This window comes from Rattus rattus, chromosome 1 (genome assembly GCF_011064425.1).
Source record: "Rattus rattus isolate New Zealand chromosome 1, Rrattus_CSIRO_v1, whole genome shotgun sequence".
In the NCBI taxonomy this organism is placed as follows: domain Eukaryota; kingdom Metazoa; phylum Chordata; class Mammalia; order Rodentia; family Muridae; genus Rattus; species Rattus rattus.
Window position 1 is genome coordinate 188,064,390 of NC_046154.1, and position 14,491 is coordinate 188,078,880.

At 36.8% G+C, this 14,491-nt stretch overlaps 1 protein-coding gene across 1 annotated transcript in view; it reads right to left on the minus strand.

Moving 5' to 3' along the window:
• Nav3 (neuron navigator 3) overlaps positions 1 to 14,491 on the minus strand; it is a 528,911-nt gene that overhangs the window by 192,948 nt on the left and 321,472 nt on the right. Inside the window, exons 4-5 of the mRNA XM_032912252.1 lie at positions 10,535 to 10,607; positions 7,494 to 7,677 (exon numbers count right to left, since the gene is read on the minus strand). Coding sequence (XP_032768143.1) covers positions 7,494 to 7,677; positions 10,535 to 10,607 — 257 coding nt within the window. The remainder of the gene's footprint in view (positions 1 to 7,493; positions 7,678 to 10,534; positions 10,608 to 14,491) is intronic.

The window sequence follows — 14,491 nt, forward strand, 5'->3', positions numbered from 1 at the left end:
AATTAGCAAAAAGAGCTCAAGAACTCAAAGGGATACAAATTGGAAAGAAAGAAGTCAAAATATCACTATTTGCAGATGATATGATAGTAATCTTAAGTAACCCCCAAAATTCTACCAGAGAACTACTTAACCTGATAAACATCTTCAGCAAAGTGGCAAGATATAAAATTAACTCAAACAAATCAGTATCCTTCTTCTGCTCAGAGGATAAACAGGCTGAGAAAGAAATTAGGGAAACAACATCCTTCACAATAATCATAAGTAATATAAAATATCTTGGTGTGACTCTAACCAAGCAAGTGAAAGATCTATATGACAAGAACTTAAAGTCTCTGAAGAAAGAAATTGAAGAAGATCCCAGAAATGGAAAGATCTCCCACGCTCATGGACTGGCAGGATTAATATAGTAAAAATGGCCATCTTGCTGAAAGCAATCTACAGATTCAATGCAATCCCCATCAAAATTCCAACTCAATTCTTCATAGAGTTAGAAAGAGTAATTTGCAAATTCATTTGGAATTACAAAAAACCCAGGATAGCAAAAACTGTCCTCAACTATAAAAGAACTTCTGGGGGAATCACTATCCCTGACTTCAAGCAGTATTACAGAGCAATAGTGATAAAAAAAACTGTATGGTATTGGTACAGAGACAGACAGGTAGATCAATGGAATAGAATTGAAGACCCAGAACGGAACCCACACACCTATGGTCACTTGATCTTTGACAAAGGAGGTAAAACCATCCAGTGGGGAAAGGACAGCATTTTCAACAAATGGTGCTGGTTCAACTAAGCTATTTTTCTAATTCAAAATTTAAACCAACTTTGACAAAGACCACCCAGTAAGTGAAAAATAATTAAGATTTCTAGAGACTGAAAAGTCACCCCAGCTCAGTACGGAGCATGTTTAAAAACTGTTCATCAATCCATTTGTTCGTGTAAATGACACATTATTATCAAACTGGTAAGATAATTGTTTAAAACCACATCTCTAATGTATACATAAATTTTCAAAAACTACGTTTTGAGTTTTTATTCTTAGGTTATTTCCAACCTATTGTGAAGTATGTATGATCATCAGAACATGTGAGTTCATATGATTAAATCATGGCTGGGTTTCCAAACATTTCTCAGGGTCTGGTCTGGTCAGGTCTACCTTTCAGCCTTAGAGAAAGAGAAGGCTGGTGTAAAATACAACTTAAAATAGGAAGAGGTTAATCAAAAAGGGTTTGGAGACAAACAGTGGGCAACATCACAGTGAACAATGGAGAGGGGAACATGAAGAAGAAAAGACTGAAATCGAGCTTCGTACAGAGATAGATGATTAAATCCTCATGGCTGAGATTGCTCCAATTGCTAAATGTTTGTGCTTCTAGGCTGGATTCTATGTGCACCCACTAGGCCTCTGATTACAGATTGATTTTTTTATATCAGTTAATGACAGGAGCACATGGCAACAGTCATACAGGTAGGATTATTATAGTTTTGAAGCTTTTTAAGTCAATAAATTGTAATTTGGGGGACCATTGTTCATGAGGAAAGGGATTACCATGTAACAAATTTGCCAACTAGAAGACTGCAAGTAAGATAATCAAGTCTATTTGTTTATGATTTGAGAACAGAAATGAAGTATACTTGAAACAAATTTCTTGTATTTGGAAAATGTTTATAAGATATATAAAGAAGGCATCAAAACGTCCTGCTGTCCATTCCATGTAAACCTGTTTATATAGTCCCTCGTACAACCTTAACTAATTTTAGAGTTGAGAACATGAGTCTTTGAATAGCTTAAGCTCTCATTCATGTTATCCCACTGGCAATCGCCAGGTACGACTGAAACTCACACGGACACACTCATTAAAACCGAAACCATAGAGACAGGTCTTCGAAGCCCATGCAGTCATGCACATGCACAGGTTTGCTTTCGATATTAGCACTGTCAATCTTCTTGGCTTCCCGATGCCGTAAAAGAAAATTTTCTTTTCATTTATGTGTGCCCAAGGATGAAAAGATCATGCTTTTGTTTTCCTAAGAGTCATAAATTTTCGTACTTGTTTCCCTTTTCTTAAAGCTTTGAGTCCTTGACTTAAGAAAGAACACACTGTAGACCACAGCATAGAGTTGAATAAAGGAACTAATTGAAGCCAGGCTCTTGAGGGCTTAAATTACCCAAGCTTCCCTGTCATCCTAAATTAAAGCTCCTTATATACAGTTCGTGATTTATAACCCCAGGACAAAAAAAGCTGAAAAGCATCCCAGTTTTGGAGCGCATCTCTCTGAAGGAAATAACGATTCCTGGAAGAGAAGCCCTGAGAGGCAAATGTCCTCATGGAAGAGGACGATGTGTGTGGCTAGGGTCATGGAGCTGGAGAGGCCTCCCGGGGAGCTCAGTACTCACCCACTGGTTCTGTCAAGCAACCTGTGTGTTCTGCAGGAGCAGTTTAATCCACGTAGGAAGTTGATGGCTTTGTTATTTGCTCTCCAAAAATAAAATCAAGAATAGCAATTGACCACCGGGGGGATAATCCCCCATGTTCTCAAAATAGTATAATTTTCTACTTAAAAGACTTTTGACGTCCACGTTTTTACCACGTGTATCATCCCAGTCTGTATTAACTTCGTCTTAATCTTTACACATCATCTATTTCACTTCCAGTATTTTTACATCTCGGTTCTATAAGTTGTAATCTATTTCTTCATTCGACTTAATGTGTTAGGTGGTGAATGCCAGCAATAATCTAATTCCAGTGGGGTTGGAAGTCATTTGATCATCTCAACAGAAATTAAGTGAAAAAAAAAACTTATTTATGAAAAAAATATTTTTTAACTTTTTAGTAAACAAAAGATGATTTTTGCTGTATGCTATCATCTTATTAGCATATTTTATTATCTTCTTGATTACTGTATCTGACAAGAGATTCTCCAGAAATCTAGCCCATCCATTAACTTGGTATGACTGGTTGTAATCATGTTCTGGGAAATGTATATAGGTCTCCTGGAAGAGTAAACAGTGCTCTTTACAGCACAGTTATCTATCCAGCCCCAAGGGTGTTATTCTATTTATATTTCGTTAGTCATGCTATAAATGTATTTATTAGACTTTAGTCAAAACTGAATAAATACACAGTACTATTAATTGGGAATTAGTTGCGTCCTTTTTAAATACGACTACATCTGTTATCTTGTTTGGCTCTTCTGAGCAAAACATAGCACAGAAGAAAGGAGTGATAGTCATGAATGGCCTTCAGCTGCCATTGACGTCACAAAGCAAACGAACTTCATTCATGTTGCATATTTGGTTTTACAATGCTCCAGATGGCAACAATCTTAGGATTCCTTATATCACATTTTGACTTCAGAAGTCACATCCAAAAATCAGAAAACAGACCATGGACATGGGCAGCTATACCAGTAGTACTGATTATCATAAACAACATGGAAAAAGACGATTGGTCTGGAGTCTACAGAGACTAGATAAAGAAGGCGGGATGCAAGATCTACTGCAGGCCAAACCAAGCTTTGCGTGCGTCTGGATTGTCTGTGATTACTCTGACTGCCACATTGAGTGTACTTCTGGGTGTTAGGAGCAACTCAAAAATGAATTTTAATTACATATTATACTAAATCAGTGAATTGATAAAATTTTAATTTTAAAGTTGTCAAAATTGTAACTATGACTCTTTCAATGTTTTCCTTTTACCATTTGCAATTTAAATTAGACGCATAGAAAATTGTACATTTGTGGGATACAGCATGAGGTTTCAGTTCTTGCAAACGTTTCATAATGATTCCATGAGGGTGCATGGTATGTTTACCACATTAGACATAAATCATTTTTGTGTTTAACAAACATTCAAAACTCTCTCTATTAGCTATTTTGAAATATTCGATCAGTTGTTGCCAATCAGTTATCCTGTGAGCTATCAAACGTTGGAAATGATTACTCCTGCCCCTCGGCGTTCTCCGGTCTCTCTCCGCTTTCCTCTGACTCAGACTTCCCCAAGTGTTGTCAATGACTATTTGTCGATCAACTTCTTTGACACCAACTTTCAAAGCCTTGTGTATAATGAAGAAACCCTGATAATTATCTCTTTGTGTTTTTACCAGTATCAACATGACATTTTCCTCCCTAATTTGTAGATGGAAGTAATGCAGATTTCCTAGAGTTCATTAAAACTTTGCTATCGAGAATCCACTAAGAATAACATTAGAACAAAAATAGGAAAATGTTTCATTGCATTTACTTTCTAAATGGTGGCATTAGAGATAATGAACGATGAATGTAGACAGATGAATCATAAGTTAGAAGGTGATTAGAATATGGACGAAAGAAAAGTGTTGTGAAGAGCAAGGTTGTGTGGGGATGGGGAGACGGTAGCATTTAAAAGACAGCCAAAGTATCATAGCCAAGCCACTACACTACAGAGAAACATTAGCCTTCCCAAGAGTGACTCGCTAATGTGGACCAAGTCTCCAATTCTGAGGCCCATTTGCAAGATTCATACCAGGGAAGGAGCACGTGCCAGGCAAGTTCAGTACTACATACACGTACACAGGACTTCCCACACAATCTTCTGACATTACATGTTATTTTCTTTAGCAAATAAGGAGGCTGAAACACAAGGATGTTATGTAAGGCTATTGAGTGCCTACCTGTCAAAAGCAACTACAGTCGCAGGGGTCTCCCCGTAAATCTCTAAAGGGTTATTCAGCGCCAGAACATGTCTGTAAGGGATGATCTTGTTTGGTTTAATTTATGTACGGAGACCCATTTTAACTGTTGGTGGGGCCAATCCCCGGGCAGGGACGCTGTATAAAATGAAGACAGCATGCTAAGCACCGGCATGCAGCACGCACCCTCTCCTGACTGTGCCTACTCTGTGAGTGGCTGCCCGGGAGCGCCTAGACTTCCGTGCTATGGAGGAATCAAACGGAAGTTGTGATCCAAAATAAGTTCTTCCTCCTTTAAATTGTCTTGATCAGGATTTGTTATTACAAAAAGAGAAAAATAACTAGCACAGAAGCTACTTAGATTCCACAGATTGGAATGAGTGGATTTGGAACCCAATCTCATCTCTAATCCTAGAGGTGATCTTTCAGTGATTAAATTTGCAGGTGTCTACTTAAGTAAAACCCCAAATCCTTAATATGTATTACGGAGATTTATATAATCATGATGATTTTTAAATAAAGAGAATAACACAAAGGCCATGGAACTTCATGAATGAATATGCCCTCTGACTTTTTTTACTAATCTACAAAGAAAAAAAAATGACTTTTGCTAACTATTCAGAGTACATTAAATTTTCATTCAAACCATGCAGTTAAAATGAACTTTGAAATTAATACAAAGGTGTCATAAATCATATTTAAGACTCAGGCCTTTGGCAATACAGATAGATGTTATTGTAGATTTTTCTGTATCGATTATCTTGATTTTAACAGAAATGTACTATATTGCTTTCTTATCTATGTTACAACTATTGGCTTTAAAAGATGCTTTAAGGAACATTGTTATAATAAGTTCATATAAATTGTAGTTTATGGACATTAGAGTCACACGGATAGAAATAGATATTGATGGCTGAGGTATAATACTATGTTTTTCAAAACGTGTTAACAAAATATTTACAAATTGACATTTAATACCATTGTATCAGAGTCATGAACTTACAAAAACAGGTATACTAAAATTTATTAAATCAAGTATCAATACAAAAGCTATGACACGCCACAGCTTCAAGATGCCCATTACAACTGAGATGTACGGACTTTGACCTGGTTAATTTTGGTATATGATTTTTTTTTATCTAAGTACTTTACAATAAAGTTTTAATAAAAGCTAATTAAATCTATAATTCTGTACAATAACTATTAAAAGTTCATCTAGTCTCAAATGAAAATTATACAATGAATAGTTTTACTAAACTCCTACAACAAAAATATAATTTATCTTACCTTAAATGGTATGAGTATAGCCAGTGTACATTTTAAAATAATATATAATTTTGAAGAACCCATGCCTATCCACAAAGAATCAGAAAATAAACAAGATATTTATCCTACAAAGTTCATAAATGTCAAGAAATTCTAGGTAAGAAACTCCACACAGCAGACTTAAGAACAGAGTGAGAAAAAATATGACAAATGGCATTCTGTCTCTTTCAGAGTTCAATATGCTTTGCAGAGAATCACATTATTTATATTACACTTCTGCTACTACCCTTGCCTCCTGCCCATTCAAATCACTCAAATTCACCTATAGGAGGTATCTCTGTTGTCAGCTGGAAGAACGCAGGTCTCCACACCAACTGGGTAAACACAAAGGATAATTAATGAGGCTTCCTGTTTCTTCTTCATTCTTAAGAGAATCCAGGAAGTCTCATTATCATGCCTTGTTCTGTTTTGCTTTGTTTGTTTTCTCTTTCACTCTGGTGCAGTTTCACTAGACACCACAGAGTAGGATAAAACTACCTTCATCATTCCATGAAAAATGAAATGGTTGGAATTTTGGTAAAATGAAGCTTTTTCATCAAATCAGTTGCTAAGCATATCATCTGATAAAGAAGATAGAATTTACGTGCGCACATGGGAATAAAAGCATAAAGTAGGGCAGTGGTTCCTTAGCAAAGTGGGCTGATGTTTCTAGAGTTGAACAAGTGACAGTATGAAGGGAAGAGATTTTTGAAAACTGTTTTGAACTTTCAAGTTGTTTTCTCTCAAATGCTGAATGTTTACAGTCAAGATTAGCTGGGTCCTATTAGATTTTAAGCATGGCTTCGTGCTTAAAGAAAAGAATTACTTATATATGTTTGGTATACTTATGTATTTTTCAACATAGATAAAGTACATTTTTATACATTTCCATCTTTAAGAAAGTATTATTCCTATTTAGGCACTAGAACAAATTAATCCACATATCCTATCTTTTTCAGAAATAAAGCTATCTGTCACGTGACATGAAAATTGTGAGCCAAAGTCTCATCTGTCGATCGTTTTCTGATGTTTCAAACAAGGTAACCTACAGTACTATGTAGACCATCAGATAATAATAATAATAATAATAATAATAATAATAATAATAATAATACCCCTTGACTTTTGATGTTTTGACAAGTTGAGTTTTAATCAACTCAAACTATCAATAAAAGCTAACCAGACCTCAGGACTCAAAAGACACATTGTATATACTCAACTAATTGGCCGGAAGAAGAAATGATATGGCATTGCCTCCACTAAGGACACCTTATACGGTTAGATATACAGAGGTCGCCATTAGATAATAAACAAAATTGTGGGTTCTAAAAATATGATAGGTCTTTCTTGTCAGATCTAAGGAGAAGAGTTTCTGAGCCTCCCATCCACAGGTCACAAATCTGGGTCACATGAAAATAGAAGCACAGAGGCACAGTTATGAACTCACGATAGTTTAGAAAGTCGAACCACATCTAAACAAACTCAGTTTAAATCTATTCCCGGCCTCCTTTCCTTACCTGGACTGCATATCTTGCTGGGTTTTGGCCTGGCTGGCTTCTGACTGGGGAGCAGCGTGAGTCACTCGCTGCTGAAGCTCTACCAAGGACTGGTAATACTGTTGTTGATGATGCTGCTGCTGCTTGTAGCGAGACAAGCTGAAGAAGAGCCCTAGGATGGCTTTCAGGTTTCCATTTCTTATTTCTGTATCAAATGGGAACATGGAAAACATAGTCAAATACGTTACATAGATTCTCCCGTGTGAATAAGAGTCTAGATGTAATCCTCTTCGACCAGATCTGTGAGGATGAAAATACACGTGGGTCCTCTTACTCAGTTTCAGTTAAATCTGAATTTCTCGACTGCGAACATTATGAAGTAGCTTGAGATATCACTGAGAGAAGAGGAGCGGAGAGCAGAAGGAAGAAATAGCGCTAAACGAAGATGCTCTGTGGGTTGTGGCTTTCCTTATTCTTGGAAGAGGATATGTTCATTGCCTTGAGGTGGGGGTAACCATTTGATTTTGCACACTGCTTCCCTCCCCAGTGTACAAAGCTCTTGGCCACATAGACTTGGCTAGGGACAAATGATTCGGCTCAAATATCTATCATCTTATACTTACAAATAATGGCGTTGTGGGTGCATCTCATAAAGCCAAATTGGGTTTACAGAAATCAACATTCTTTCAAAATCACCATGAGCCAGCCTGGTCATGTTATTTGGAAGTATTATGCATTTAAAATATGCACAGGTCTTGAAAAGCATATATCATATCTTTTTTTAGTTGAAATGCTTATTTTGTACACATCGGTGTTCCTTGTGTTTCATGCTATATGCTACTAGATAATAATGGCTAGCTTACATAATGGTAAGGCATTTATTTAATAAACAAACCTGAAACATACAGGGCTTCTATATGAGGTTTCCCAACGCTGCGTAACAAAAATTAGATGCCCAAATTCAGCTACGACAGAAAGTTAATTTTTAACACAGATACGTATGAGCTTGAAATTTTCATACCAGTACACCAAGCATTTTGAACATAATCTACACTCATTTGCCCCTTTCAATTTTTCTCACACAACATTCTCACCATGTCCCCATGGCCCATTCCATTTTTCTTCTGAAGTTATGATACTATTGCCAGGAGAAAGTGATGTAAGTTAAGCCTGAGATGAAGCTTCAAGTGTGTCAGATTTTAAATAAAACTTGGCTGTTCTTCACTAAATGGGCTTCTCTGAAGTGCCATGTCCCCTTCTAGATGAGTTTAGGTATCCTAACAAGATCTGTGGGTTTTGCCCATCGAGGACTTATAAGCTAGCCCCCCCTATTTGGTTCAGTTGAATCCATCAAAATGTCCCTAAAATTGATCCCCTTTTCTACCTTAGACATTCCTTATAATTTCCATAAAATATGAGAGTCATTTTGATCAATGAGGCCACAGTGGGAAAATAGTGATTGTTTTTTCTTCCTGTAAGTGTAAGTGATCTTATTCAAAAGCTTTTTTTTTTTCATTCCGGTCTTATTATACATATGCCTCATTTAGAATGTATGTCTTGACAATGCATATATTTTATTTTTAAAGAATGAGCCAACACCAGTGGATTTCTATTAGTAAAACTGCTGTGTGATATGCAAGAAATGTAAAACGAGCAATGGAAACATTGCTTTTGGCTACTTATATAGCAAAATCTAGTCAGGGATGACTCTTATTCAAATTCTATTGTAAGTAATGGAGCCAGTACTTATATTTTAACCTCAGCCTGTTAGCCACTGAAAAGGCAACTGAATTATACATCATAGCGCTTGTTTCATGTAACTATAAAAGCATAATGGAAAATTTAAATATGGAGGAAACAGAAAGTAAAATAATTCTATTAAATGTCTAGCATATTGAAGAAAGTCGCAATTATTTTATTCCAGTGACAACAACATTTAGAAACTTCAAACTCCTCAGTATTTGTAATTTTGATGACAGAAAAGGTTTCCAAGGCAAATGACTTGCAGGAAAGTAGTATCTAGTACCCATAAGAAAATTGAAGACATTAGCTTCCGAATTACTGTTACAACTGCAGGTCTCAAAGGACTTACTATTTCAAGTTTAGTAGTTTTAGAAATTTTATAAATGATTCTTAATAATACTATAAAATCACTTCTTACTTGGGACTAGCTATTTCACTAATAGTCCACTTAGACAAAAATTTTCTTAACACATTAATAATCATGATAACTAAGGTTAATAATTTAATTTTATGTATTAAAATAGAATGCAAATATACTTATTAAATATATTAATATTAATAAGTAAACAGATGGAAGGAAGGAAAGAAATGTGTAGCAATTTGATGGATAATGGCAGGAAGGACACAGGGAAGAGAAAACATTGTTTCATTTAATTATGGCAAAGACCATGCTATATATGAGGTAGAGTTTTGAAAATGTCACCTTTATATGCAGAAGAAAGTCTCTGAACACAGAAATAAGTGAGGAAGCTAGGTCAATCTTAATTCTTGTTGCTATATTACAATTTATTATAATTCAATTTTCACTAAAATTAAATGTAAATCTGACCTGCAACGGTCGCAAAATATTTACAAATACAACTTACTAACACTGTCAGTCTAAGCATTTAATAACTTATTGTGTCACATAAAAACACTTACACATAGTTAACTGTTGTTAGCTTTGTCATACCATGGAAGCCTTATTTCAAAATATTTGTACATGAATTATAATGTTTACCTGCGTTTATATCCATGCATTACTAGACCTGACATGTCACCTATATATCTATTTAAGAAGTTAAAAATCTCTGTATTAGCAATAATAAATAAGTGCTATTTTGATTCTTCTGCAACCCAAATATTGACATAAAAACAATGCAAAATATTTAAATACTTAAAGTACATGCTTATACTACTGGCCCTCCATTATGTTTGCTTGATTCAGCTATAAATTTCCGTCATTAACTAGGGGGATCTGCATAGCAACACTGCATTTCTAACATGAAAACTCTTTCAGAAACTCTAAAGCCACTTGTGGCAACAGCACAGTTTCTTACCTTCAGCAGATAGACCTTGAACATTTACTCCTCGGGCTGCTAGAAAACTAAGGCAGACATCGACATTTTCAATCTGTAACATGAAAAGGAGTAGAAAAGCCATTTAGAGGATGGCAATTCAGTAAGCATTTGGGCTCTCTGAAACAAGGGAACAACGGAACAAGGAAAAAAAAGTAATACTTTACATTCATTTCATTCTAGAAAGAGCTGCCAGAGTTTTACTAGAATTATCTTGGCTGAATACAGAGCGACCATAAAGCTTCCATTGTCCACGTTGGTGCTTGCAAACAATTGATAAAGGCGTAGTCAAGAACAGCATTCTTGAATCATAGCAACCCACCTACGTATCATAAAACTAGATCTGTGTTTTACAAATAAGTCTCAATGAAAACATCCATCTGCAATGAGACCGCGGCACTGCAATTACTAGAATATTAGGATGTGGGATACTGCATTCCATTCGAAGATTAATAGTAGGAGAGCGGTTCTATGAAATAAATGAGGCATATATTTTATTCTAAACCATAGATAAACATTCTTTTAAAAGTTGCATTTGCATTTTCACAGTTGAAGGAGCCTGCGGTTAAATGCAAATACCTGTCTTTCCTATTTTAAAAGGGCAATGTGCATGGATTTTAAGGACTCCTTTAAGTGTGTCAACCAGCTTGTGAACATTGAAAGTGAGCGGGGAAGGCTCGATCTACCAGGGAAAAGAGTGTTCTCAATGTCAAGAAATTATACAAGTTAGTCACATAGAAAAATGTTTAAAGCTCGGAAATAAAACCAAGGCATACATATTTGCATTGAGAAAAAAATATATTGATAAGAAAGTATTATTGAGGGTACTTTGTTGTAAAAGTAGAGCTGCAAATGTTTGACCAGCATGTGACCTAATATTTTTCATTCCACCAGCAGCATCTGAGTCTTCAGTGAGGGTATTGTGTTGAAATGTACATCAGAGTCTTTCCCAGGCTGCTTTGGTATTAGAAAAAAAGGAGAGATCTATCCCATCTGCACTTGCCAAACTCAGACACTATTGTTGATGCCAAGAAGAGCTTGCTGACAGGAGCCTGATATGGCTGCTTCCTGAGAGGCTCTGCCAGCACCCGACCAATACAGATGCAGATACTCACAGCCATCCATTGGACTGAGCACAGGGACCCCAGTGAAAGAGCCAGGGGAAGGACTGAAGGAGGTGAAAGGGATTGCAACCCCACAGGAAGAAAAATATCAACTAACGGGTCCACCCAGTGTTGCCAGAGATGAAACCACCAGTCAAAGATTATACAGGGAGGGATTCATGGCTCCAGATACTTATGTAGCAAAGGATGGCTTTATCTGATATCAATGGGAAGGGAGGCCCTTGGTCTTATGGAGGCTTGGTGCTCCAGGGTAGGAAGATGCTAGCTAGAGTAGTGAGGCAGGAGTGGGTGAATGGGTCGGGGAGCACCCTCATAGAGGCAAAGGAGAGGGAGAGATGGGATGGGGAGAATTGTGGAGGGGTAACTGGGAAGGGCAATATCATTTGAAATGTAAATGAATAAAATGATCTATAGAAAAAAAAGAATGGAGGAAGGGACTAGGATGGGTGGATCCATGGGTGTGAACACTTTCGAGACTGAGGTCAAATCTTCAGGACCCAAGTAAAAGGTCGATTGTGTCATAACAACTGCGATCCCAGTGCTGAGTTCAGGCAGAGGAGGAAACAGGAGCATCACAGAGACTTGCCTTCTGTTGGCCTAACTTTGGGGCCAGAGGGACCAGCTCAGGGCAACAAGGAGGTGAGTGACAGATGTCTTCCTGCCTTTAGTTTGACTGTAGGCAGCAAGGTATACTGGCTGAGGTTCCATATGTGAGTACGCTCATTTATTTGTGTGCTGTTAATATGGTATTATGTATGTGCCTGTTTATGTGTGTATGTTTGATGTTTTGATGATTTATTTTTAATTGTAGATATATAGTTATATATGTAATATAGTGATAAATATTATATATAAAATTATATATATATGTATATCCAAATGTGGCATCTCCTCTCTCTCTCTCTCTCTCTATATATATATATGTATATATATATATATGTATATATATATGTATATATATATGTATATATATGTATATATATGAGAATATATAACAGATTACATATGATATATATAATTTGTTATATGTATATATGATATACAATATGACATACAGCATATGCTATGTAGCACATTGTATATAGTATAATTGATAATAAATAAATAGAGAAAATAGCAATAGTTATCTTTTAATCCAAAGTCTACATGTCAATAAAGCACTCTTATTTCCTGAATCATACTCCAGAGAAGAAGCATAGCAATGTGGGAATATGTGTATGTGAGTGCAGGGTCCACAGAAGACAGAGGCATCAGACCATTCCAGTAAGAATAGAAAAATAATCAAACCATAAATTACAAACCATAAATCCCAAGATAGTTAATAATCAAATTCAGTGTGTGTAGTGACAGTGGAGTCTCTCGTGCTGAGTAGGTCTATGGTGTCCTAAGATTCCTGTCTCTATTCTCATCATGTTCATCCCTACGGGTGACAAGAGGAAACTTACTCTCATATTTGCTCTCACCCAGAATCTCATATACTAATGGGAACAATGATCAGTGAATCTTTGTGGACCTCCACAATGAATAATAAAGCATAGCATCATAGACAAGGTGCAATAGCAGGTGAAATTAATTTAAAATGTGTGTTTTGGGCTGTTTGCCATTTAAGTCAATGAAGCAAAGTACTTGTAGTCTGAAATTGAAAGGGTGGTGGTGATAGGAGAAAATGGGAACCTGCTGGCAGCGAGTGCAGCATTGGGAAACAGAAAGGCCAGCCAGTCAGTCAGGAGCCATCCTTAGCTGATACCTTCTGAAGGCTGACGTGCAGGGAGAAGTTGGCACCATTATATTGTGGAATAACAGAAAGAATTTCAAAGAGTCTCCATTGCTTTCAGACTCGTGGGGGCATCCTCCTTTGACAATTTCAGTTTAAAAGAAATGAAGCGAAACTCAGACACCATGTCCTTACTGAGAAGGCTTGGAGGAGGACTATGCATGAAGCAGGTACCTCTATACCCCACACAGAGTCAGAATTCATAACTCACAAAAAGACAAGAGGCGATTTTAACATTCCTTGATATTAATAAAGACGGCAAGGATAAAAATACTAAATATATCTATAGCTTCTTTGGATTTAGCCCCCCAGCAGCTTTGTCTTAATCTTGTTTAGCAAAAAAAATTTAATCAAGTAGCTTGTAAAGTTTACTCGACATAAGAAGCAACTAGGCATTTTCGCAGGCAGAGTTGTCAGTTTTATCTCATAATGAATAATATATAAATATCTGTAGATAGAGGCCACTTTAATCTTTTTCCTCCTGTATTTTTATTGGATATTTTTTATTTACATTTCAAATGTTATTCCCTTTACTGGTTTCTCAGACATAAGACCCTATCCCATCCCCCTCCACTTCATCTATAAGGGTGTTCCCCTCCCCATTCACCTCCCCCTTAAATCTCCCCAACATTCCCCTACACTGGGGGTCCAACCTTGACAGGACCAACGGCTTCTCCTTCCATTGATGCCCAACAAGACCATCCTCTCCTCCATATGCAGCTGGAGACATGGGTCTGTCCATGTGTACTCTTTGGGTAGTGGTTTAGTCCCTGGAAGCTCTGGTTGGTTTGCATTGTTGTTCTTATGGGGTTGCAAGCCCCTTCAGCTCTTTCAATACTTTCTCTAATTCCTCCAACAGGGGTCCCGTTCTCAGTTCAGTGGTTTGCTGCTAGCATTGACCTCTGTATTTGACATGCTCTGTCTATGTCTCTCAGGAGACGTCTATATCCAGTTCCTGTCAGCATGCACTTCTTAGCTTCATCAATCTTATCTAGTTTGGGCCACATGTGGGGAAGTCTCTGAATGGCCGTTCCTTCATTC